The sequence below is a fragment of the Coptis chinensis genome, chromosome 9, assembly GCF_015680905.1.
Source record: "Coptis chinensis isolate HL-2020 chromosome 9, ASM1568090v1, whole genome shotgun sequence".
NCBI lineage: Eukaryota > Viridiplantae > Streptophyta > Magnoliopsida > Ranunculales > Ranunculaceae > Coptis > Coptis chinensis.
The window spans coordinates 41,023,894-41,051,890 of record NC_141464.1 but is presented as its reverse complement, the minus strand read 5'-3'; the positions used below and the strand labels follow the sequence as shown (position 1 = coordinate 41,051,890).

At 36.9% G+C, this 27,997-nt stretch overlaps 4 protein-coding genes across 4 annotated transcripts; 3 read left to right on the top strand and 1 right to left on the bottom strand.

Annotated features, from left to right (window-relative positions):
- Positions 1–9: 9 nt before the first annotated feature.
- LOC147476024 (uncharacterized) lies at positions 10–1,670 on the top strand. Its single transcript, XM_086585609.1, has 4 exons — positions 10–817; positions 886–935; positions 1,046–1,192; positions 1,356–1,670. The coding sequence occupies exons 1-4, from the start codon at positions 10–12 to the stop codon at positions 1,668–1,670; spliced, it is 1,320 nt and encodes a 439-aa protein (XP_086441735.1).
- A 126-nt stretch (positions 1,671–1,796) lies between these two features.
- On the top strand, positions 1,797–2,333 carry LOC147476023 (uncharacterized). Its single transcript, XM_086585608.1, has one exon. It carries the CDS (start codon positions 1,797–1,799, stop codon positions 2,331–2,333), a length of 537 nt encoding a protein of 178 aa, XP_086441734.1.
- Positions 2,334–17,268: 14,935 nt separating this feature from the next.
- On the top strand, positions 17,269–20,027 carry LOC147476022 (uncharacterized). Its single transcript, XM_086585607.1, has 2 exons — positions 17,269–17,533; positions 19,240–20,027. Exons 1-2 carry the CDS (start codon positions 17,269–17,271, stop codon positions 20,025–20,027), a joined length of 1,053 nt encoding a protein of 350 aa, XP_086441733.1.
- A 558-nt stretch (positions 20,028–20,585) lies between these two features.
- Positions 20,586–23,933, bottom strand: LOC147476021 (uncharacterized). The gene is made up of 6 exons (XM_086585606.1): positions 23,541–23,933; positions 23,222–23,452; positions 22,660–22,790; positions 22,507–22,582; positions 21,424–22,421; positions 20,586–21,335 (listed from the first exon to the last, which is right to left on the bottom strand). The coding sequence occupies exons 1-6, from the start codon at positions 23,929–23,931 to the stop codon at positions 21,087–21,089; spliced, it is 2,076 nt and encodes a 691-aa protein (XP_086441732.1). The 5' UTR covers positions 23,932–23,933; the 3' UTR covers positions 20,586–21,086.
- Between the last annotated feature and the right edge of the window lie 4,064 nt (positions 23,934–27,997).

Below are 27,997 nucleotides of genomic sequence, written 5' to 3'. Positions count from 1 at the left end.
CCCCAAAGAATGATTGATTGGATTTGTTTGTGTGTTACAACTCCTTATTACTCTATACTGATCAATGGTTCTATAGAAGGTTTCTTTCAAGGAAAAAGGGGTCTCAGGCAAGGAGACCCTTTTTTCTTTATCTTTTTGCCTTCTTGCTCAAGGAGCGAGGGTATCAATTCCAAGTCTATCATGCTCCATCCCAAGTGCAAGAAGATTCAATTGTCACATCTTTATTTTGCTGATGACCTTTTAATATTCTCTAAGGGTGATTTTGATTCGGTAAACTCTATAAGTCAAAGATTGGATCTATTTGCTACTGAAACTGGTCTTTCTATCAACAATGCAAAGACTATGATTTTGGTTGGTGGTATGAGCATAGATGATGCTAAGGGACTTGCAGATTCCATGAACATTAAGCTTGTCACTCCTCCTATTACTTACTTGGGAGTCCCTTTGGTGGCGTCTAGGCTGGGTATCAAAGAGTGTCTGCCTTTAGAGGAGAATGTCACAGCAAAAATAACTAGCTGGAAAGCGAGGGCTCTATCACATGCTAGAAGACTTCAGCTGGTCATTTCAGTCTTGACATCTTTTCATGTGTATTGGGCAAGATCTTTCATGCTCCCTTCTTCTACTCTGGATCACATTGCTAGCATCTACTCTAATTTCCTTTGGAGTGGTCAAGAATTATCTAACAAGATGCATCAAGCCAGCTGGAGCACCATGTGTCTCTCTAAGGAGGAAAGGGGTCTCACCATAAAAGATTTGAACAAATGGAATAAGGCAGCCTACTGTGGCTTAGTCTTCAAAGTGGCCTCTCAAGAAAATGGTCTCTGGGTTCGGTGGGTTCTTGCACAACACATTAAGACTAAACATTTCTGGTCTGTCTATTCCTAGGTACTGTTCTTGGGTTTGGAGACATGTCCTTAAGACTAGAGTCCTTACAGGTAGATTCATTAGACATAAATTAGCTAATGGTGCGAATACACAGGTTTGGCATGATCTTTGGTGCAGTGATACCCCTATTTATCATAACTAACAAGTGTTGTTTGATTAGGGTATAGTGGTAAGACTGGAAGAAACAATTGATGCTCTGATTACAGACGGGTGCTGGAATTCTAAAGTAGACTTGCTTCAAGATGAAGAACTTAAATTGGTTATTAAGTCTACTGAGATACATGGCAACTTGGATGTTGATACCACAGTTTGGACGCCTTCATGCAATGGGATTTTTTTTAGTTAACTCTACTTATGAAGCCATTAGAAGGAGAAGAGTTCAAGTTAGGTGGCCTAACCTTGTTTGGGGCAAGCTGGTACATCCAAGGCATTCTTTTTGCACTTGGCAACTCTTCTCGAATGGTTTACAGACTCAGGATCGCCTTATTCAAAAGCATGTGCTCTCTCATTCACAATGTTGTTTCTGCAATGCCAGCAATGAGTACTCCAAACTTTTGTTTTTTGAGTGTAGCTTCTCCAAACAAGTGGTTAGTGGTGTGAAGAACTTTCTGGGGGTGATCACTGATGTTAGAAGCTCTAACAGAGAGTGGTCAAGTATTTTTAGATTGTGCTCAGGTAAGAAGATTAAAGCTGAAATCATTAAGTCTTTCATATGCGCTTCAGTCTATGAGATTTGGGCAGAGAGAAATAATCGAAGGTTCAAGAATACTCAGCAAACAGTGTAACATATAATTCAGAAGATTATAGCTGATTTTAGAGTCTTCATTCAAACTAATATGAGTCAAGTTCCTAACACTTCGGATAATCACAATTTTCTAATTAGAGTGGGTCTTCATGCTACCTACAAGGACATGACTCCAATCCAATGCTATTGGCCTAAACCAGCAACTGGCAGGGTTAAGGCAAATGCAGATGGGTCAGTCGGGGATGATGGATCAAGTATTGGAGGTCTTATAAGGGATGAATGGGGTGAAACAATACTTGCTTTTACGGGCAGCAACTCAAACAAATCAGTCCTTTACCAAGAGATGTTAGCTATACAAACAGCTCTTCATAGTTGTGTTCAACTAAACCTTAAGAAGGTGGAAGTGGAATCTGACTCTTTGCGTGCTATTCAAGCTATTAATAGAGTAGAGAAGCCACCGTGGTACTGTCTCAATGTCTTTGTAGTGATTGAACAGTTGGTCCCTTTGTTCGAGTATTTGGAGTTCAAACATGTTTATAGGGAAGCCAATTGGGGCGTAGACTACTTGGCTTCTCTACATGTGGGTAGTCCTAATATAGTAGAGAATTTTGTGAGTTTGTTTTATCTTCCTCTAGATGCTAAACTCAGTCAAATTGTAATGGAGGATAGACAAGAGATGATGTATTTTAGATATATTCAATAAAAAGCTAGGGATGTAATCCCTCCTTAACGGAAAAAAAAAAATCAAGAAGCCGTACTGTTCATGATAAACAGACTCCAACGACAGCTATAAGCAGGGCTGAAAATATCAACTGATATATCGGCCATATATATATATCGGTTTTTGAAGTACCCAATATGGATATATTACGATATATCGAATGGTTGTATTGACATATTTTGGATCCGATATATTTTTCCGAAATATCCAATATAGATTATTGTTGATTTTGTTGACTTTGACCAATTTTTATTAATATATCAGTGATATTTTTTTATATTTCAACATACAAAACAAAATTTTGACTGGTCAACAAAAATTATATATCCACCGAGCGGGTTCCGTTTACCATGTTTGCATACTATAGTTTATATCACACCCCCCTACAAGATGAGTTAAGTACTAATAATCTATGGATATGATCTATTGACCATTGATAATATCTCCACAAAAATTTGTGTCATTTAGAAATCTCTAACTTAGTTAAAAATCATTCTCAATTTTGTTTTTTTTTAAACGGCTCAGATTTTTCAATTTTGCAATCATCTTTTAACATATTTAAACATTATCAAATTAGTTGAAATTTTGTAGAGGTGATATTCATAGTTAGTTAAACACATCCACAAAAAAATATATTATAATTCACATTGTACATAGAGTTATGAGGCATGGTATAAACTATGGTATAAAAAGTGTGATAAACGGAACCTGCTCGATATATATAAGCTAAAAGGGCCACTTTCCAATTTTAATCATAGTCTAGGATAGCTGGGTTTTGAAACCATATACACATTTTTTGGCTTATAGCTACTAGAAAAACCAGATTTCACGTTTTAATTTATTAATAAGGATAGACTTGACTTTTTTTATTTTTTACTCTTTCCAATTTTACCCTTCTATATTTGGTATGCACAGACGTTTGCGGGGCCACAAGATTGGATGAATCATCAATCATGAAGCATGTCAAGACAAAAATAACAAATTATTGGTGCAAAGTTGACACCTTGCATGTAATAAATTAGATTAGGTGTTAATAGTGAAAAAAAGGCAAGGTGTCACTTTGTTTTAGTGTGGTGGATAAAAATGAATTAATGTGGTTTGATGATTCACGTGGGAGGAAATGAGATTTCTCTCAAATGGAGAAGAAATTAGACAAGGGTGGGGGACACTCCATTTACTCCCTTGACTTATTTTCATTACATAGTATTATTTTAGTTCCTTAGTCATGGGGATTATTTAGTTTTTAGTTTTTATAAGAAAAGCTTGTAATAGTTTTAATGGAGGAAACACTTGTTTTCTTCTATAAAATAAAAAGCAAGTGAGTTTGATTGTTTATCTTCTTCCTCTTTCTCTCTCTTTTTGTTTTTCTAGTTGTAATTTCCTTGTCCCAAGGATCATGAGCTAACTTCCCTTTTGGGGAGTTAATCCAACTCATGTGAGGGAAAAACAATTGTTGTTGGTTTGGTAGGTTGTTAGGAAGAACAACTAGCTCTACATCCTATCCCAAAATGATAGTTGGTGAAGTGTCTAGTTAGGAATCAAAGCAATGAGCTTAGAGATAAGTCATTGCTTGGTTCCACTTGCTAGCATGTATGAGCTCTTAAGTGAGCCATGCATGCTAGGGATCAAGTTTTCTTCTATTAGGGGCTTGTCTATGAGTCTAGGAAGAATCAATAAACCTTTTCAAATCATCAACTAAATGATAGTTTCACATGAGGAGGATTAACTCTCCACCTTTTCTTAGTAAATTGTATTTTTGTATTAAGTGCATGATTTCAACCTTTAATGTTTTTCTTAATGTTTGTGTAGGAAAGAAAACCTAGCATTAGTAGTATAACCTTACTCATTAGTTCCCTTAGAGTAATAACTAATTTGTAGTTGTCCTAGATTTTAGTTGGTTCGAATCCTTACTTTAGCTTTACGAAAACGAAAATCGTGAGTAAGGAACTTTGAGTTGCTTTTGTACCAAATTAGATATTCTAATCTCTAAAGACGTAGAAAAGAGCAATATCAAAATGGCGCCGCTGCTGTTCTAAAGCCATAGAATGTGTTCTACAGATCGAACATTGCATCAAGGGGGAACCCCCATTCTCTTCTTTTCTTTCTTTCTCGTTCGTTATTACGTTTTTGTTATTTTTTCGGATTTTTGCCTCGCAATAGACCTGTTCGCTCACAAATTTTTCGTTGCACTTCCAGGTACTAAAAGTTAGGACTGGGAGAGTACACTGTAGGAAATTATAAGAGTTCTGGAAAAATTTGAACTCATTCTGAATTACTTGACACGCGTGCGCATGTGTGAAGTCGCGTGCGTAGTACTGACCCGCGTCCGCGGGTGAATTTATTCCTTTGCCTCTCCTGTTCAACCGCCAGCATCCACTGATACACCCTGATTTTGGACCAGTACCTAAAAATTCGAATATCTTTTGGGATTAATCACGTCGACGGATTGAAACGTCTGTTTCAATTTTTTGGCGGACTAGCGGGAAGCTATAGGTTTCAAATTTTCAATGTTATTTTTATTTTTCATTTTTTCTGCATGAATGCCATGTACGTAGTTATTATAAATTAGTTTATGGATTATTATTTACGTCTTAGGCTAGAAATATGCAAGAATCATATTAATACGCCCGTACATATTTATATGCGATTAAGTGGGTATGGATTGTATATTAATGTATATGTACATACCAATGGTACTGTTTTACATGGTTATCTATATTTATATGTATAAGTGTCTATTATTGCATGTTTAGTATTCTCTATGTATATGTACACGGTATTGTCTAATAAGTCGATTTTGTCAAGAAAGAGGAGAACATTCCAATGAGGGTTAAAATCTGAGTTGGGTAAGTTGTTTCTAAACCCTACGGGGTAAAGCTGCTCTCTATATGACATTCGCAATCTCAATGAGTATTGTCGAAATCGAATTATTATGCAATACAAGAGTAAATGATTTTAGTTTATGTATAATACCTTGCATGTTTAGTTTTGTCGATTTATCTGCTGATGTATACTATCTCTCAAGATGCTAATGTATTTAGATAATTATGAGTGATTCAAATTTGCCTGCATCGTTGATATACGTTTACGTAATATCGATTTACAAATTAGCGTACATATACGTATTACTGATGTATATTTGCCTATACGTATGGAAGTATTTATCGATAACACAAGCTTGCCTATTCGTATAGCTATACGTATGAGTAGAGTATCTTCACATGCTACTGCACCTAGTATTGTATGAATAGATCGTATTTGCATGTTTGAATTTTAACCCTTGCATAAATCTCTAAAAAAAAATAATAATAATAATAATAAATTAAATTAAAATTAATACCGCCTTTGCATAAATTTTAATTCCATAAATCTTAATCATATTCCAATGGTGTCTAGGAAATTTGAAAGTTTGAGGTTACTTAATTAGAACCGTGCTTGCACGGAAATCCTCCCTCATACCTCTCTTGTGACCTGGCTGTTGGTTTATGCACACGTATTCCTAGCTTTATTGCTACGTTAGCAGCAGCTTAGGCATATGTTGTTCAACTCTAATGCTTAAGATAATAATAAAATTCGAGTCCTACTAAATTCCTTCTGTAAGTTAGATCTAATTTTATGCTTGCATGAGATTAAGGTCTGGTTCCACTAAAGAAATTGAACATACCTATTGTCGAAAAAAATACGATAAGCAATTGCGTAAGTTCTCACCTAAAAATTGTTCTTCTTCTGCTAATTACCTTCATCACGATCCTTCATCGCCATCAACTTATGTCATTATGGCCGACGATCCTCCACCAGCAGAGAAGCCCCTCTCGGACTTCTATCTTGCATTACAGGAAGGACCTTCTTCCCGTGATCAAACTTGAGGACATTGTTGGTGATTTTCAGATCCCACCAAACGTTTTCAGTTTGTTACCTATATATCATGGTTTGGAGCACGAAAAACCTTACAATCATCTTCGTAGGAAGCTTCAACAAGTGGCAACCACATTTCACCATCCATGATCTCTAAGGAACAACTCTTGCTTCATTCGTTTCCATTCACTTTAAGCGGAAAAACGTCAATTTGGCTAGCGGGACAAACACCCACAAATCCATAGACACATGGAATAAACTAGTTCAAGCTTTCATGCTTCAATTTTACACTCATAAGAAAACAACTGAAATGTTTCAGAAAATTCAATTCTTTCGTCAAAATCCTCATGAATCTTTTACAGAAGCATGGAGTCGTTTTACTGATCTTCTGTTAGAATGTCCTCATCACCAACTGGACAAAGCTGTCCTTGTTTGTTCATTCTTTAATGGTCTTTCTGATCATCAAAAAGAAACTCTTGATATAATGAATGGCGGTTGCTTCATGGACAAAGGAGCTACCGAAGCTTATACTTTTCTTGAAAAACAAGCGAAAAAAGGTACACACTGGGGTAACATTGAGTCGTCTCGGTCATCAAAGGACAATGTTACAAAGGCCACATCTATTTTTGAGGTAAAACCCGATCCCGAAATAAAAAATTTGATAGAATCCCTAACTAAAAAAGTATATGCCCTTGCAGTTCAAGTAAACGATCAACTACCAAAACCAGTCATGAACGTTGACACCGCTCCTTGTGTCCTTTGTCTTAGTCCTGACCATCCTGATGCATATTGTCCCTTGTTATATGCTTCCCCTACTCAACAATCGGAGGAGGCATGTGCATTCAACATTCCCAATGCACCGTGGAGACAACATCTGAATTTCGGCTTGGCCAAAATAACCAACAAATGGGGGCTCCTCCGTGTTTCGCTTAATCCACTTGCTCGCCTACCAACAATTTTATTCCATACCGCCAAGGAAATAATCAACAATACCAACAAAGTCAATTTCAAAATAATTCCAATTCTAACTATCAAACCAACAGCAGCCTTGTTCCAGCTAATCCAGATCCCAACTATAATCAACAAATTCTCAACAATAATCATGAACTACTACCTGTTGCACAACCTGCGCAACCCGTTTCAGATAGGACAAACGAGACTTTCTTAGCTTACATGAACCGACAGTCTCAAATTTTAACGTCTATCCAACAATCACTTTAACAATTGCGCAAGAAAAAGAGTCGAAGGAAAGTGTTTCCTCGCACAAGCGGTTCCAAACCCTAAACCAAAGATACATACGACCTTTGAACTCACCAATGCCCTCGGTACAAGCACCCCCAACCAAGGTGAGGTGCATGCAATCACTACTCTACGATCTGGAAAAGCGTAGACAATCAAATCACGATGCGGATGATCAACCAAAGGAAAAGAGGGTTCCAAGGAATCTAGTTCTAATAATGAACCTACGGAAGATTCCCCAGATACAACAAATTCAACACCTCCGAATGTAGGAAACAAGCAAGTAGACACCTTTGCCAAATTCAGCCCCTAAGGCACCGCTTTTCTGACGCTTTGGCAAAGAATAAACCCGATGAGAATTTTCTTTGAAATTTGAGAGACTTTTCAAAATTTAACAATTAACTTACCTTTTTCGATGCCTTAAAACTATTACCAAAACATGCAAAATTTTTGAAAGATATGTGCACCACAAAAGGAGAACTAATGTTCCTCAACAAAGTGTTCCTCATTGAACGGTTTCCTCCATCACCGAACACAATGGTATAGTAAAATACAAGGACCCCCGGTAGACCAACGGTTCCATGCACCTTAGGTGACAAATACACGGCCACTCGCACTACTAGACCTAGGAGCTAGTGTGAACTTACTTCCATATTATTTATTTAAACAACTAGGTCTTCATGAGCTAAAACCAACCACCATGACTCTACAGGTTAGCGATCGTTCCATAAAGTATCCAAAAGGAATTGTGGAAAACGCCCTTGTAAAAGTCCAAGATTTCTTCTATCCCGTAGACTTTGTTATTTTGGATCGAAGTTGCATGTGATTCCATTTCTATCATCTTAGGACGTCCGTTCCTCGCCAATCGCTAATGCTCTTATTAACTGTAAAGATGGTTCCATGACCATGTCCTTCGAAATCTTTCGGTCGAGGTGAATGTGTTCAAGTTGATGAAACAACTTTCGAGGCGACATTGATGGTGAGGTCAACAGGATTGACAACATTCCGCAAGAGTATTTCACAAACTCTTTTCCTGAAGATGAAGTGTACCAATTTCTTTCCTTTAACGAATCTGAATTTGAGGACGATGATTATACACAAGAAGTAAATGAGTTATTAGAGTCAGTACCATTATTTGACCCTACAATAGTGATGTCGAGTAACTTGGATGATCATCAATCTGTTTACTACATGGATGATGACCTTCCTCAAGAATCTTTAATACCCCTCCACCCCCCGATTTAAAACCTCTTCCTTCGAATTAAAATACGCATGACTTGATGCCGATGGTCGCCACCCAATTATTATTTCTTTCACAATTGACCGACGATCGTGAAGCTCGTTTAATTAATGTCATTCAACAACATCGCTCGCTATTGGATGGTCCCTCGATGACATTAAAGGCATTGAACCTAGTGTGTGCACCCATCGCGATACACCGGAAGAAAATGCTAAGACGCCGCGATGAACTGCGGCGGCGCGCCTAAACCCTACCATGAAAGATGTGGTCCGAGAGAAAGTGTTAAAATTACTAGATGCGGGTATTATTTACCCTATCTCTGATAGTGTTTGGGTGAGTCCTGTACACGTGGTTCCAAAGAAATCTGGCATTACAGTTGTGCGAAATGATAAAGATGAATGCATTTCCGCTCGTATCCCAGTAAAATGGCGAATATGCATTGACTATCGCAAACTTAATCTTTGTCACTCGTAAGGATCACTTTCCACTTCCATTCATCGATCAGATGCTCGAACGTTTAGCCGGTCATGCCTATTACTGTTTTCTTGATGGTTATTCAGGTTATTTTCAGATAGTCATAGACCCTGCTGATCAAGAAAAGACAACGTTCACCTGTCCATTTGGTACATTTGCATATAGACGAATGCCATTCGGCCTTTGCAATGCACCTAGTACTTTCCAATCTTTGCATGCTTCATATTTTCGGTGATATATGGTTGAACGGTTTATGAAAGTATTCATGGGCGACTTCTCAATATATGGAGATTCTTTTCGATAGTCTGTCTATCAAATCTTGAAAAGGTCTTTACACGTTGGGAAGAGAAAACCTTGTTCTTAATTGGGAAAAATGTCATTTCATGGTTACTAAAGGAATAGTTTTAGGACACATCGTTTCAAAGGACGGAATCGAAGTCGACAAAGCTAAGATAGAAAAAAAATTGCTTCACTTCCTATACCAAAAATAGTTCGAGACATTCACAAGATTCTTAGGACACGCAGGTTTCTATAGGAGATTTATTCAAGATTTCTCAAAGGTTGCTAGACCTTTAACCAATCTCCCGCTTAAAGATGCCATTTTTATTTCAGTTTCGATTGCAAACAAGCCTTTGAGATATTAAAACCGCGATTAACTACCGCTCCCATAATTCAACCACCGATTGGTCTAAACCTTTTGAATTAATGTGTGACGCCGAAAGCGACTATGCTATAGGAGTTGTACTAGGGCAACGCCAGAAGATAAGCCAATTGTCATTTACTATCGAGTAAAACCCTTTAATGAAGCTCAACGTAACTATACCACCACCGAGAAAGAGTTTTCGCCGTTGTATATCGTTGGATAAGTTTCATCCTTACCTAGTGGGTTCTCCAACTATTGTTTTTAATCGACCCATGCGGCACCGTTATCTATTAGCGAAAAAAGATGCAAAACAAAGGTTGATCCGATGGATTCTCCTTTTGCAAGAGTTTACTCTCGAAATTAGAGATAAAAAGGTAGCTTAAAATGTGGTTGAAGACCATTTATCAAGACTTGTCGATTGATGTTGATATCGATACCGAACCTATCTCGTGATTCCTTTCCGGGATGAACACTTGTACTCTATTTTTTCGTCCCCTTGGTATGTAGACATAGTAAATTACTTAGTTACCGAGGAAGTCCCTTTATCTTGGTCTCAGAATGACGGAAAAAGTTTTATCCATCGTGAAATTCTATTTCGGGATGATCCCTACCTCTTCAAGTATTGTTCGGACCAACTAATCCGCCGTTGCATTTCGGGAACACAACGATGTGTTATCCTTCTCCGCCATGAACAATCTTGTGGTGGTCATTTTAGTGGTAAGAAAACTGCGCCAAGGTTCTACAATGTGGTTTTTTATTGGCCAACACTGTTTAAAGATGCACATGAGCATTACAAAGCATGCAATCGCCGCCGCCAGGTGATTAGGTCGCATTACTCAACGCAATATGATGCCCTTAAATCCCATTCTAATTGTGGAAATCTTTGATGTATGGGGCATCGACTTCATGGGTCCATTTCCAAATTCTCATGGCTTCCTATACATACTTGTAGCAGTTGACTATGTGTCAAAATGGATTGAGGCATTGGCATATCGCGGCTAACGATCATAAAACGGTCATTTTGTTAAGTAAAAGAAAATATTTTTCTCGATTTGGTGTTCCAAAAGCTATAATTAGTGACGGGGAAAATATTTCGCAATAAAATTTTGAATCATTAGTAAAGAAATATGGAGTCACGCGACAAAGTGACAACTCCGTATCATCCTCAAACCGATTGGTCAAGTAGAAGTCTCTAATCGAGAAATCAAATCCATTTTGGAAAAACTCGTCAATCCATCTAGGAAAGATCGGTCTCTACGATTATCGATGCCTTGTGGGCATAAGGTAACGCCTTTTAAGACACCTATAGGGATGTCTCTCAGATCGCTCTCGTTTTTGGAAAACCTTGTCATCTACCGTTGAACTTGAGCACCGCGGCTCTATGGGCCATCAAAAGCCTCAATTATAACACTAACGTGCCAGGCGAAAAGAGAAAATTGCAGTTAAATGAGCTTGAGGAAATTCAGAGTGATGTCTATGATCTCTCAAAATCCTATAAAGCTAACATGAAAAGAGTGCATGACAAGCACATATTGAGAAAAGAATTCAAAGTCGGTCAAAAAGTTTTGATGTACAACTCAAGATTACACATTTTTCCAAGAAAATTAAAAACTCGATGGTCTGGTCCTTTCACTGTCTCTGCTGTCACCCCTTATGGGGCTATCTCTGTGAAAAACGTAAATGATGGTAGCGAATTTCAAGTAAATGGCCAACGCCTTAAACATTATCATGAGTTGCGCTCTCCAGATGTCGAAGAGACTCTTCTCAATGATCCAGTCTACACAGACTAATAGATTCGCTGGTGTACTTCTTTCCATGTATTTAAACAGGAAAAGTATGCCATTAGGGTAGCTGGGCCCTCTTCTATTTTCTTTTCTAAAAATCCCTAGAGCGTGTGGTTGCAAGCGCTGGAACCTTAGTCCACAAAACTCTACTTCAGAACTGAGTATAAATGTCTTCTGATAATCGAGCAAACGTGCCTCCTGGAAAACAATGGGTACCAAAAATTTCAAATCCTTCTTTTTCTTCCCTTTTCTATTCTCTTCCTCGCGAACTCCAACTCATCATTTGGTGTAAATCTCACCCATCTCGAATTGGTAATGGTCGTAGTACTTTTGCTCGAAAGTGACGTGCGCGAAGGATGGGGTGGTGTATGAATTGTCAACAACGCTTCTGTCCAGGTCTTGATCTATTATCCGAGATGAGCCGGTATAAGGTATATTATTGTCTGACCAGCTTTTCTTATGCCATGGCGCAACATCACCATTCCATTAGCAAGCATGACCATGAACATGGGGACTGCAATGTTATTTGTACTCCTAAACATTATGGGAGATTGGCATTTTTCTACCGCCAATGAGGCCGCTAGCGTCGATTGATTGCACTAGCTTCGTGGTCATGCATTATTTAACATTTTAGGTTGTGTTGTCTCCAACCTGAAATGAGCTCGCACTTTTCAAGATAAGTATATACTTTTTTACGGTCCACCGCTTGCGGATCATGAAGACACATTTCCCACGGTTTGCGGCTACTTTTCATGATCGGGTCAAGGTGGATTCCATGTGCCCAAAAAACGTAATCATTCGCTCATTGAGGTTTCATCAATGGAAGCGCCCTTCGATACCGAGGCATGTTCGATGTTACCCAAAGGACGAAAAGATGAAGACCAATTTGAGGGAATCCGGAGAAAAAGAATGGGCAGAAATTTGGCGACTATTATCTATTCAGCGATGCTAAGGAAATGCATTTCCTTAAAGAGGACCTTGGACCTTCACATCTATTTGGATGGTAAACTTGCACTTGCCATTGTACATATATCTAAATAAACCTCATGTTTGGTGTGCTATTGGTTGTCATGTTTCGTATGCTATTGTTTTTCATTATTTCGTGTGCTATCTATCGTGTGCTATGTTTAGTGTGCTATTGAACATTTTAGTGTTCTTTCTGAATAATATATTATGATCTCCAACCTCTCTGTTCCAGCAATCTAGCCCTAATTTTGCTCACGGCTCTCAGGTACTTTCTCTCTTTATTTATTGATCCTTCGAGGACTAAGCATCATTCTGTTTGGGGGTGCTTTAAACCTGTAGCAAAAATTAGGCATCTTGTAGCCTGTATATAGTTTTTATTTTCATATTAATAATTGTACTTAGTGACAAAGTCTTATTTCCTTTTCAATGATGGAAATTGTCTAGAAATCTTACATTAGTATCCGAATTAGGATTTGTTTTTAAGAAACTTTAGATAATACGTATGCAATAGTTTATACATTTTTTCATGAATATTCATGTAGTATCATCGATTGTACATAGCAGTAAGTTTCTGGAACCAACGGTTAGTTACTTAAACTATAAATCCTGTGAGAATCTAACCAAAAACCTTGACATGAGTGATTTGTGTGTGATGACACAGAGGAGTAGTTTTTCCGATTAGAGAAATCACGCGTCTACTTACTTGATCACCACCCGAACCCTAGGCGAGAATTTAGGCCTTCTTTGGATCGACATAGCTAAAAATTCTTACCTGTTACAAATTTTACCGCTAGTCACTCCACTGAACCGTTCATCAAACCTTTCACTTTCACCAAAAATTCCTTACCCATTTATTAAACCAAATAAAAGAACCTACCTAAGTGATGAGTATGAGAAATAGGATGAAATGTGGAAAGAATAAAGAGAAAGACTTGTCCCAAATAAAAGTTAGTTACTTGCTTCAGGAAAGAAAAATAGAATCATGTTTTTAAGCCATCTAAAAAAAATAAAAATAAAATAAAAATAAAAATAAAAAGATATAATAATAAAAATCCATTAGAGGCTTAAGAACAAGGTTATAAAACTCAGTTAGAAGAAGGAAAGAAAACAAGGATTTCTCTAGTGTAAATATATGAAGACCCTATTCTCATCATACGTAGAATTTTGATTATCCATTTCCATTTTCTTGTACACTATCCACCTAAGCCCCCACAATACCTAATAAAGACCTCTAGCTCAATTAGGAGTAGGGTGGTGTGATAATAAGTAGTAGACGCGTGATTGATCGACATCTCCTCCTCCGACCGGTCATTGAGATGTGAGGAAACGTGTGCCCACCGCTTAACCGGAGTTAACAAAAACCCGAGTGGTAAAATTTTGAGTGGAATTGTGTTTTGACACATACCGTGAGAACCCATTTAGGTACGCTCCAAGGGATCCGAAATAACCCGCTAGTACATTTCAATGAAAAGTTCACTACATGAATAATCATATGTAGATGTTTTAATTATTGAATACATATTAACTCGAGTTTCAAAGAAATCAATCCTCGTTCCTGCTAAGGAGATGTATGGATATCCGAGATTAATTTAGGAAACGAAGTTTCATCATCGAAGTCGCCAGAAGTATAAATGAAGTTTGTGAGTATCTTTTTCGAAAACTCTCACGAGGCTATAACTAGTCCACTAGGAATTCCTAGTGGTTTAAGGCCTTGTTGCATATGGTCAATGCAACCGCACTCGCTAAACGAGAATTAGTTTAGGACTACACATTTTGGCCACTTATCTATTCTAGTGTCTCTTCTTTGCTTGAGGACAAGCAAAGTGCTGTTTGGGGGTAGTGTGATAAGCACCCAAAAGTGTATTATGAAACCCCATTGAGACATATAAATTTGGTTAATTATGTGTTTAATAATCATAAAATAAATATGTTTTCATACTTTTGCAGGTATTTGCAGTAAACATGGAAATATTGGTTAAACCTGCGATAAAGCACGAGAAACGGCGTATATATGAATTCTTCCAAATCCGCACAGAAGCATCAAACTTCCAAAGCTCCTACCTCTCGAACCAGGACTCCGAATGCGACAAGAGAGCTGCTTAGACAATCAGGGCGATGAACTCTATGCATAGGCGGGAAGTTGTAAAACTGCCCAAATACCGGACCGCCACTGGACTGCACATGGACCCACTATGCGGGGCCACAAGATTGGATGAGTCATCAATCATGGAGCATGTCAAGACAAAAATAACAAATTATTGGTGCAAAGTTGACACCTTGCATGTAATAAATTAGATTAGGTGTTAATAGTGAAAAAAGGCAAGGTGTCACTTTGTTTTAATGTGGTGGATAAAAATGAATTAATGTGGTTTGATGATTCACGTGGGAGAAAATGAGATTTCTCTCAAATGGAGAAGAAATTAGACAAGGGTGGGGGACACTCCATTTACTCCTTTGACTTATTTTCCTTACATGGTATTATTTTAGTTCCTTAGTCATGGGAATTATTTAGTTTTTAGTTTTTATAAGAAAAGCTTGTAATAGTTTTAATGGAGGAAACACTTATTTTCTTCTAGAAAATAAAAAGCAAGTGAGTTTGATTGTTTATCTTCTTCCTCTTTCTCTCTCTTTTTGTTTTTCTAGTTGTAATTTCCTTGTCCCAAGGATCATGAGCTAACTTCCCTTTTGGGGAGTTAATCCAACTCATGTGAGGGAAAAACAATTGTTGTTGGTTTGGTAGGTTGTTAGGAAGAACAACTAGCTCTACATCCTATCCCAAAATGATAGTTGGTGTAGTGTCTAGTTAGGAATCAAAGCAATGAGCTTAAAGATAAGTCATTACTTGGTTCCACTTGCTAACATGTATGAGCTCTTAAGTGAGCCATGCATGCTAGGGATCAAGTTTTCTTCCATTAGGGGCTTGTCTATGAGTCTAGGAAGAATCAATAAACCTTTTCAAATCATCAACTAAATGATAGTTTCACATGAGGAGGATTAACTCTCCACCTTTTCTTAGTAAATTGTATTTTTGTATTAAGTGCATGATTTCAACCTTTAATGTTTTTCTTAATGTTTGTGTAGGAAAGAAAACCTAGCATTAGTAGTATAACCTTACTCATTAGTTCCCTTGGAGTAATAACTAATTTGTAGGTGTCCTAGATTTTAGTTGGTTCGAATCCTTACTTTAGCTTTACGAAAACGAAAATCGTGAGTAAGGAACTTTGAGTTGCTTTTGTACCAAATTAGATATTCTAATCTCTAACGTAAGGAAAAGCTAATATCAGTTATACAAATAATAAAGAAAAGAAAATGAAATGGAAATGAAATGTGTTTATTCATATTTTTCTTTTTCTTTTTCCTATTTCATTTCATTTTTCATTTCCTTTTCTTTTCCTCTCAAATCCGTAGGTTGACCCTCGGAATCAAAAAATCTTTCCATTCCATAGCAAACAAACACACCAAACTTATGGAAAAGGTAGACCACCTCATACTTTTCTTTTCTTTTCCATTAGTTTTCGCTAAAACAAACGCAACCTAACTACGTTAAAGTTGCACTTTAGCCTAACTATGTTAAAGCTGCAATTTATTTTCATGAGAGAGTTTCTGAAAAGAAAGATGTTTTTCGTACAACTATACAAGTAAGGGCATCTCCAATGGGGGGTGTAAAATTACACCTCCACATAGGCGCCACCTAGGTGCCATTAGGATTTTACTACTCCAATTGTAAATTATTGTAGAGTTCATAAATATCCACTCTCTATTGTTCCCAATGGAAAAGTGTAAAAAAGTTCAATTTTAAACTCGGTGAAGTGACGTCCGAGTTTAAATTTTTTAAATTGTGACTTTAGAAATAGATAGGGACGACACTCCAAGTGATGTCCGAATTTGTTTTTACTCAGACGTCTATTCGAGTGTCGCCCGGGCTTTTTATTAGCTGATAGCAAGAGGGGGAATTCCCCACCCTCTCTATCAACTAATACTCTATTACCTACAGTATAACACCCTCATTGAAAAGAGTTTTTTGACATTTGGGATGTAAAATTTCCACTTTATACGGTTTACACCCCCCATTGGAGATGCCCTAACGTGACGATCCACACGTTATTATTACAAATGGAGTACAATCCACACGTTATTATTCTTCTACTTCTTCATCTTCTACTTCTATTTTGTACAACTTCAGAATTCTGTGGGACAAAATGGCCAGTTCCTAGTATATATGACAGCTTAGTCACTTTAGATCATCAAATCCACCTATCGATCAACCTTCCTTCGATAAACACAACAGGAGCCTTTACATCCATCTTTCTATAGTGTGGCCCGCGTACATGTTTGTAACAGTAAACATGATTTGTTTCAATTGAAATATAAACACAATCTCGTTAGAGCATCATCAACGCATTGTTATTTTCCATTGTGACACATCAGAGTTTTTAGGAAATCAAAATAGTCAAAAACGAATCAAGTACCAACGCGAAATAAGAAAAAATTTTGTTTCCATTTCGCACGGCTAAAGTTGTCACGACCAGACATGATTCTTTTATAAACGGCACAAGTTGTCCCGTCCATCAATTCCCTCCATTTTTATGGCGCCAACCCATTTTCGCGCTCATCGTTTCCCTCCACTTTCTACGCTATATATCACAGATGAATCACAGGTGAAGCATCCATCATTTCTTCATCTCCTCTCATCAATCAAATTTTTTATATTTTGTCATGGGTTCTAGTAGTCATAATAGCAATTGGTGCGAAAGATTAAGTGAACTAATTTTCGACGACGATGATGAAAATACCGCAATCGTTCAACAAATGCAAAGTGATGCAGTCGTAGTGGCGTCAATGATTCTGGCTTTCAACACTCTATCTGTACCAAAATGGGGTGGATCTGTTGATGGTAGAGAATACACTAACCGCGATCGTGTTGGTGCCCATGAATGGTTGGTGGCTGATTATTTTGCTGATAGACCAACTTATAAAGCAGGTAAGTTTCGTCGTAGGTTTCGTATGAGAATTGATAAGAGCCCAAAACTGTAGTTTTAACCCTGTAACAGTCATACTATTAGACCAATTATGTGAGTAATAATTAAGAGTTAACACCGACACTGTTTTATGCATTCGGGCTTCAAAGTCCATTATGTGCAGAAATGTGCCACTTTAGCGAGATAAAGGAGCAAAGGTCGGTTACTAAGGAGTTCCATGATTAAAGGCCAAGATTCAAGAAGACAAAGCCTTTCTAAAGCCCGGTCAAAAGCTGAAAAGTCGACGCGGGCAGAAACAGCACACAAGTCAGCAGAACTTTCGAAGGCCGTATCTTTGGACTCAGACCTCGGAATGGGGCCTACCTTATGTCAAAACGACCGGCTCGGAAAGAGATGTCCAATGGTATAAGCCTTGATCCAATCAGAGGAGCAGAAGTGGACGAAAAGTCTGTTGAAGCCAACTACAGCTGAAGAGGCCTTTTTGGAATGAAAGAATTGGGTTTTGGGCCTGATTCTCTGGCCCAAAACATGGCTCCAAGCCCATGCACGATTTTTGGATCTGAACATATAAAAACCAAAGCTTAGCTCTTTGTTTAAGGGTAGATAGTTAATGGTAGCTAATTAGACCTAAAAATATATAGAATTCTAGATCTAGTTTTCAGTAAATTAATTAAGTTAAATTCCATTTTCAATTCTTGTTTTAGATTAAACTCTTAGAATCATTATTCTTAATTAGTTTGATTAATAAAATAGTTATTTTTATCAATTTCGATTCTTGTCATTTACAATTGTGTATATCTAAATTCCCTTATTACGTAGATAGCTAGACTTAGATTAGTTAGATTATTAATTTAGTATTTGAATCATTGTTTTATTATTCATTAGATTAATAAAATAGTGTTCTCCATAATCTAGTTTCATTTCTATTAATTGTTTAATTTCAATTCGTAGATTTAATTATTTGTCATTATTAGTTTAATTCAATTATTGCATTAGTAGTTTTCAATTGGGTTTAAATAAGCAAAGTTTCAATCTTTCTATCGTGTCTTGTTTAAATTCCATTGGGAATGATAGCTTGATGATTCTCAGCTAAACCTCCATTGAGGGGGTGAGAAGCCTTGATGAAAGCTTGATTCCGATTATCATAGAGTCGTCGTAATTTCCTTTCCACTCTAGAAACGATTAGTTCACCATGAGAATGGGTTTAATCGTTCACATACTAGTTATGAATTGGTAGAAATGCCATGGTAATTAGGGATTAAGAGTAACCATATTGTCCTGCGAAGCAGTTCAATTCGGATTACGACGATTCGTCGTTAGTAGGATTAAGTCGAGTTAAGGTGGAATCAATCCCCCTCTAACTCCTTATCATAGAATCAACGTAGCATTCCCATAGTTGTTCTAATAGTCGACTAGTTGCATCTTGTGGGTAGTTGCATTGTAGTCTAGTTGCCACTTCGTAAATCTCTCATTAGACTTTTTAGTTAAGAGTACTTATACGTAGAGAACACAGCATGCGGAAGGACTAGGAGTGGAACGAATCACTCTACTCCACTATATCTCATAGGATTGAGAGTAGAAACTTTGATAAATATAGACACGTAAATAGTTTTAGTTTACTTACGTTTTGAGTTCATCGTTCATTTCGTAGGTAAACTAGTCATTTTACTTTTATCAAGAATACCACTTTTTAACAATATATTGAAAGTTGTCACTAATTTTGATCCATATTTTAAGCCTTCTTGTGATGCTCTTGGTTTGCCTGGGGTTTCGAGTTTGGTAAAAATGACAGCTGCAATACAAATGCTTGCTTATGGTTGTCCAGCTGATTCAATGGATCACTTGATAAAACTTGCTGAGAGTACGGCCCGAGAATCACTTCAACATTTCTGCAATGCATTTGTCCATTGTTTTGAAGAACAGTACCTGAGAAGCCCAACGAAAGAAGATGTAACACGTTTTCTTGCAGTAGGTGAAGAATGCGGTTGGCCAGGTATGTTGGGTAGTTTAGACTGTATGCACTGGGTATGGAAAAATTGTCCAACTGTGTGGCATGGAACTCATTTGAGCCATGCTAGAAAAGCGATTGTGATTTTGGAAGCAGTTGTAGACCAGGAGCTATGGTTTTGGCACGCATACTTTGGAATGGTTGGATCGTGTAATGATCTTAATGTGTTAGATAATTCTCATTTATTTGATAATTTAGTCAGAGGAACAGCTCCAGCTTGTGTTTATCAAGTTAATAACAATCCTTACAACATGGGCTACTACCTTGCTGATGGAATATATCGACCATGGGCAACACTGATTCAAACAATCCCATCTCCTGCTACTCCTATGGATACTAACTTTGCAAAAGCGCAAGAAGCAGCTCGTAAAGATGTGGAACGTGGTTTTGGTGTTTTACAGGCTAGATTTGCAATTGTTAGTAGGCCTGCTCATCAGTGGGACAGGAGCTCTATCCCGTATAATGAAGACATGTATTATACTTCATAACATGATTGTTGAGAATGAACGTAATGTACAACTTCCAAAGTAAAAACCACCTTCAGATGAACGGTTGCGGCATGAAGTTGAGATGCAGAGTAATGACCATCTATTTGTGCAAAACATGGTAGCCAGGACATTAAGTATTCGTTGTGGAGCTACTAATCAACAATTGAAGAATGATCTGGTTGAACCATAGTTCACGATTCCGAAATCGTCGAAATTCCGACAAATCGAAAAACCGGAATTCGGGTGATGTATCGAAATATGCAAGGTCTTCATTTTCACCGGAAAATTATACATGGCCGAAATTAAAATATTTTTTATTCATCTTTTATCATTTTATGTTCATTTAAACATTAAATGAAAATGAAAATGAAATAAAAATACATGAGCAATTAATTTTAAACAAATAAATATTCAATGGAATTTTAATTAAATTGTAAATCAATTTGTTGGTTAAATTTTAACCAACAAATAAAAATTAAAAATACAAATTACAAATTACCAAGTCAATTTTTTTCATGTCTTAGACTCTTAGCCTCTTAGGTCCATTTTTTTCCCCAAACGACCTCCAAATTGTTTGAAAATTAGTTTACAACATTTGAAGGCTCAAAATAACCACAAAGTTAATAAAACGCTCAAAAAATTTCGACATAGTCTCTCTTGTAAATTTCACATTATACTTTATAAACCTGTCATAAATTCATACGCGTCATAAACTAACAAACATACAATCATACATATATGCATAGCCACAAAAACTTCTAACATAGTCTACCCTGTAAATTTCACGTTACACGCTATAAACCTGTCATAAATTCATTTAAAATACTAAATACTAAACTATTTACTATACTAACAAACATATATATCCAAACGTACGTAACCTAAAATACAAAGTTACAAAATAACAAAGAAGTCTAAGATATGAAAAATTATTACAACCCAAATGTCTTCAAAAGTCCAAGTCCAAATGTCTCCCAACATCAATTAGAAACATAATTCCAAAACCTAAGTCTAAGTTCAAAAGCCTAATTAGAAGCATAGTTTAAACTAACACAAATCTCATAATACATAGTTATGCGCTTTCATCTGAGAATAAATGAATTGAGTGCAATATTGCTCCCAACTCATAGTATTCATGAACTCCCAGTTATAATTATACACATATTGATCATAAGAACTCTGAGTAAGGTAGGTGCCCATCTGAAGTAGGTACCCAATGATGGGATATCCATTGTATTGAACAATAGCAGTCGGAGCCCAAATTTCTCCTACCTTCACAAAACCTGACTCACTAGTAGACGAAGGCTCCTAAGAAAAATCAAAATCAAGTATTGGTTTATTAGAAAAATAAATGATTTGAAATGTAAACAAACTTGGAAATAAACTTTATAAATACCTCAAACATTGCATACTGGTGGCCCATCTCCTGATGTGGTTGGAAATGATACGACTCGATCTCTTTACCAGAACGGGAATGATATGGCTCGCTCTCTTGCCCAGAAGGATAGCGATAATAGGAAGAGGCAGCACTACTTTCACCCGAGTAGTTCCCATAATAAGAAGAAGTATCACTTGCTCCACCGGGTTGTGCTCTCCTAGTTCTCTGGCGACTCCCTGAAACTCGTCTAGTTCCTTCCATGCGCCTCTCACCATCACCATCGAAAGGGTCAAAATCTACATCCCTGTCATATCGGCAATACAATTTATATGCATCCTCAGCAAGACCACCACCACCGCCACCACCACCATCATCACCACCATCATCATCATCATCGCCCTCCCCACCAACATCCATATCACCACCCTGCCCACCACCACCACTAGTACCACCACCACCACCACCACCATTATCATCACTTGAATCACCAATAATATTATTATCTAGTTCCCCATCGGAATTAAATACTTCATCATCAGTGTAATCATGGTAATCTCTAATGGTGTCATTAGGTGGCTGTTCTTTTTCTTCCCAATCAAAGCGATGTCGATTTGGTAGGGGCGCGTGGTTCCTTATATCCTCTCCTAACATATGTGCAATGAGGGGGTCAGGTAACCCGTCCTCACTATCTAAGTCGGGTAGTGGAGGGGGATTTCTAATCCACTCGAACAAAGGGTCCTCGGCTTCAGACTCAGCAAAGTAATGATGTAGATCAATTGGATCATCTTGCTCCTTTACTCTTTTCAAGTGTTTCATCTTCAACCTCAAGTTGTAATGCACATAAACAAAGTCACGCAGAGTTTCATTATTCATGGTGTATCTTTTCTTCGAATGGATCATCCCAAATGTGCTCCAGTTTCGCTCACACCCAGATGACGAACACGTTTGAGATAAAACTCGAATGGCTACTTCCCTGAGATTAGGTGCATCCTTCCCATATGAAAACCACCAATCAGCTGCATATATTCATTTACATGACTTTAGTAAAGCTTTAATACAAAGCTAAACACCACAATTTTTATTTAAAACCTACACGCTTACCCGGTTGAGTTGAACTCCTGCCATGCATAGCGGCTAGTGTACCAAAGGAACCATTTGCATCCAAAAAGGCCTTTAACTGTATATCACTTGTAAATATTAAATATTTAAAAGTAAAGGCAAGTAATAAAGTAGCATGTTTCATTTCTTTTTTACCTCAATCATGCACTTTGCTTGTTTTGCAGGTTCAGCAACCAACTTTGCAATCACTACTTGCAAAGCATCTCTCAAATCCCCCCGGTTTGGCAAATCATTACTATATTGCTTGCTCGGATTTAGATAATAAGCTGAGAAACACATACGCATTCAATATGAGATAGAAAACTCCAAAATATATTTTTCATTCATTATAAATAAAGAACTCAAAACCTATAATTGCTTACCCAATTTTGTGCAAAACATGTGACAATTGTTTGTCCCATCTCCGGTCAATAATACACAAGATTCAAGCATGATATTTGGTTGCCCCTTTGCACTTCACATCTCATCCGCTCCATGCAAAGATGCAAATATCCCATGGTAGGCTTTTCATCAAGATCCACTAATCTCAAAACCTTTACCAAAGGTTTAAAACTCTAACAAGCGTCTTTATCTTTCTCCAAAATGACTTATCATCTATGGTATCCTCAACCTTAAGTGCCATCACGATGGTTTTCTTCATTTAAGCCAACCAATTAGGTGATGTAAACATCTCTCTCGGCTTGTCCATTTTTTCCACCATGCACTTCAAAGCAATGTAATTGCTTTGCAAATCTAGTAGGCCCTGGTCTCACAAGTTCTCCACCACACTTAGCCCGCATCAAATCAAGAACTTGAGGATGATTGTAAATGTAGGTTGTGACCTCCCTAGCTCGCTCAACATTTTTCTTCACAGCTGTTTTTCTACCCAACTCCTTCAAGATTAAGTCAATACAATGCGCAGCACAAGGTGTCCAAAACAAATTGTAACCTGAAATTGAAAACACAAAAGAAGTGTTTATAAGCAATTGCAATAGATTAACAAAAATTTATATCAATTATAATTTAAACATATTTACCAGGAGTATCCATACGCACTTCTCCAGCTTTCTTGTAGTTGCTCCCATTGTTTGTAACAACTTGAACAACGTACTCTTTCCCTATCATATTAATCACCTCCTTCATATGTGCAAGTATGAAAATATGGTCTTTACAATGCCCTGACACCTCCTTTGAGGTATGGAAGACGATCTGCCCATCACAATATACCATAAATTTCATGATATTCTTCCTAGTGGGCCCTGTCCAACCATCACACATAACTGTGACTCCATATTGCTTCCACTTCCTTTTCATTCCATCAATGTAAGCTTTCAATTCATCAACATTTTTCTTCAAGTATTTATGCATTAACTCATGGAGAGAAGGACCCTGCACCCCAATTCCTGCCCTTGCTGCCTCATCTATCATAGGCTGGTAGAAAGGATTTTTACACACAAAGATGTGGGGCAATCCCTGCCCATAGAGCAAACTTTGATACCAAGTCTTTAAACTGATCACCAAATCCCCTGTTAATAATATATTTCACAGACGGTTGCCTTGCATCTTGATGTCTAAGGGCATCAAAGTCAACATCCCTAGGATAAATTCTCTTATGAGAAGGATAGAAGTCACGCAATGTGCCATCAACTGAGGATGTAGACTTTCTTCCATGTGCCACAGTGTCTTGCCCAGAACCACGATAAGAAGATTGTTCTCTTCTTGATTGAGTTCTTGTATAACGGACTTGTACATCATCCCCACTTTCTGAATCAACAATAGTAGGATTGCACATAGTTTCCATTATATCTCTGTCAGCCCTTCTTTTATCATATTTCTCTTGTTTCTTCCCTAAAAAAAAATCTCTCATTATGACCCTCGCTTCACCAGGTACTTTAACACATTTTTCCACATCTTCATATGCACCCGCCAAATGTTGTTTAAGACGAGTGATGCCACCTCCTTTAATGATTTTTTTGCAATAATTGCACTCAAAGTGATTTTTCGAACCTGCTACCCTTGTACAATGATCCCATCCTATATCCTTAGATCTTACCATTTTCGACAAATATTCTACAACGTTCCCACTGCAAACAACACATTCCACAATATTTTCATAAAATCCAAAATAAAATAATATATGCATACGCATAAAACATGAATGGTTACACAAAACTAAGCATTTATGAACAATATGCAAACCTACTTACTAGAAACCTAGAAATTATATTTGAAAAAAAATATACATTGATAAAACCTTCCACATATCAAGAATCATCATTTAAATGTGATAGAAACCATGTTGGCACATTGGTTAAGAGAAAACATATTCTTAACCATTGAAAAATATACCGAAATCTCATTTAAATGTGATAGAAACACAGATTAAATAAAGTAATCAACCAATGTAAGAAGACTAGCTTGCACCATTTTTTGCATATAAAAAACATTTCCGTTCCTCTGTCTCCATTACAATATTCTTTTCTCACACTATCTTCTTAAATGATATTAATTTTTCACAGAGAAAAAAAACAATAGTATTAAAGCAAGCATGAGGAAAGAAGAGTTTATGATTGGTCAAGAGGTTGAAATAGCAAGGATAAAGGATTTGAAGAGTCATGGTATCTTGCTACTATAGTACGTCCAACAAAGAGCAAAAAGAGTAACAAGTTTCTTATACAGTACAAAACCTTGGTTGAAGATATAAACACAAGTTTCTTATATTTCCCGAAACCAAGTATACTACATTGTTGCTTTTTATTCTTCATTTCCCAATTGAAAAAGTTAAAATGATTACTGGGAAAGCTAGTCTTCTTCATTTAAATGAGATTTCATAATCATGAACTATGGCTGTATCATAGATTCATACTCAGTATGTTTGACTCACAAGTCACAACTCACAAGTTTTAGATCTAGAATTTCAAGTCGTTCAATATATGAATTTCAAGGAATGTTAACTTGTAGCCGTTCAATATATGAATTTCGAAATGGTCGACACAGTGAAAGGCTAAGGAGGATTAATTCAATGATGCGGGCTAAGTGTGTTCCCTGGTGGAGACTTGTTAATGATACCTGAACTTGTTCATTGTTCATCCTCAAGTTCAGGTCTTGTTAATGCGGTAATGCCATCCTTAAAATTACATAATTCAGTGGATTAAAAAGATTATAGTCGAACTCTTAACAAATCTTAAGATCGATATGATGTTTAGGAACTCGTATATTTTTCGGAGAAAAATTTGTAAACTAGAAAATTTAAATAAATTCTTACCTTTTAGATTTAGAATTTGGAAACTAGAAAATATCCACATCATCCATACTCCGGTGAATAGTTTTTTGGGAGAGAGAAAAAGTTTTGAGTGAACAGTTCGGTATTGTCGAATTTGAGAAGTATTCGGTTAGTTTTCGTTATTTGCCGTCGAATAATAACTTATTTACCGAAAATGCCACCAGCGAAACATTTCGGAGTAATTCGTTTCGATATCGTTTCGTTTTTTAAAAAAACCGAAATATCCACCGAAATTCCGACGTTTCGTTCGGAATCGTGAACATTGGGTTGAACATCATTGGGCATGTTATGGTGCACGCCACAACCAAAGGAACAACTAATAAGTTTGTTAACTGTGTTTTTTAAGTGTGCTTTCTGTATTTTCTATTAACTGTACTTTCATCAAGTTTGTTTAAGTTTGATTTGTCTTAGTTGAATTTTTTGTTAACTGTGTTTTTTAAGTGTGCTTCATGTATTTTCTGTTAAGTGTACTTTTATCAAGTTTGTTTTGTTTAAATAAGATTGTGATTTGTTGAATAAGATTTGCACATACTTGAAATTAAAAATGTTACAACATACTTGGAATTAAAAACGTTACAACATACTTGGAATTAAAAACGTTATAACTAAAAATTATCATCTTCATATTCTTCATTTTCATCCCTCAGAAATGGATTGGGAGAGCGTGGTCGCATTACCCAGACCGACTAGCAACCGCTTTGTTGATCCAGAAGAAGAAAAAGACCCAAACTGTTGAGAATGATGGGTTGGAATGTATGGACTAGGAGGGGTTGGAATGTATGGAGTAGAAGAGGTTGGATAATTAGGAATAGAAGGAGCAGCAGGAATACCTTGTTCTTGTTCAACCCACTTACGATAGATAGCTTCTTGCTTAGCTTCCCAAAATATCAGTTGAATACTGCTAAACTTGCTTAGATCAAGCATCATGATATCTTGTTCTTTATGTGCTTCAAGCCTCAATATTTCGTCTTCTTTTTCCTTTTTCATTGAGAGGAACATTTGTCGTTTTAGCTCTGTTTGTTCTTGCAGATATTTTGCAGTTGTAAGTTGATTGTCTCTGACCTCCTCCGAGTTTGTGCCATTTGGTGCGAACTTCATCAAAGATCTCTTTTCTTAAACTTTCTTCCCTTTGGCCGTTTTTCTGATCCGGGCACTTCCCTCGATGGTTGACTTTCTTCATCTAACGAAATATTGGCTATTCCAATATTGTTAGCAGTTGATCCACCACTAACATTACTACTAGAAGTGGCTCTCTGTTTTTTTTGAACTACTATCACTTCTAGCTTGATAGAAATGATTCCATTTTGGACTTAAAATTAAAATCCAATAACAATGCTCAAATTTAAAATGTTCTTTTTGAACAGTTAAAAAAATAGTACGAGCTCGTGACATTGTATCATCCGCATTAGTACCACTAGCATTCATTCTCAATTGTTGATCATAATAACCTTGAAATAAACTTACCGCATGTTGGATGATGTGAAAACGCGCTTGAACCGATCCACCAGTTCGTAGTTACCCTGCATGACCAAGTTGGCTCATATGCTTGTTTATTTCATCAGCAATTTTCAAAAAAAAAACATGCCTATTTTGGCCCGTTCCAACAACTGCATCTTCTGAAATAAAAATCCAACTATGACATAAAATTTCATCTTCAACAGTTGTGAAATTTTTTGAACGACCTTGAACATAAGTATGTTGGTTGTTTTCTTGGCTTTGGTTTTCACTATTTCTACCACCTCTATTTCCTCTACCTCTAGACCTTTGTGAAGACATTTTGTAATTTTGGTGAAGAATAAAATAAGAAGATGAAGTGAATTAGTGAAAAATGAGTTAAGCATATATGTAATATATATATGCCCAGTCCAACGGAACTAAATATAGTCGTTAATTCCAACAGTACAAAATCGAACCATTTTCATTTTTTATTAAAAAAAAACAAAAAAATGTTGGACGGCTAAAGTAGACCCGTCCCACTGTTGGACGGGTCAAGTTGTCCCGTGCACACAATTTCTACTCTTGGACGGGTCAAGTTTTCTTATGCACACCATTTCTATATTCTTCACCAATTTGGTTCCAATTTTGACAATTCTTAAAATCAAAACGATCATTTAACAACGCGTTGGTGATGAAAATTGCTATAAAAATTGTGAACTGTCACATTGAAAATGAAAAATAACAATGCGTTGATGATGCTCTTAGATTCTTCAA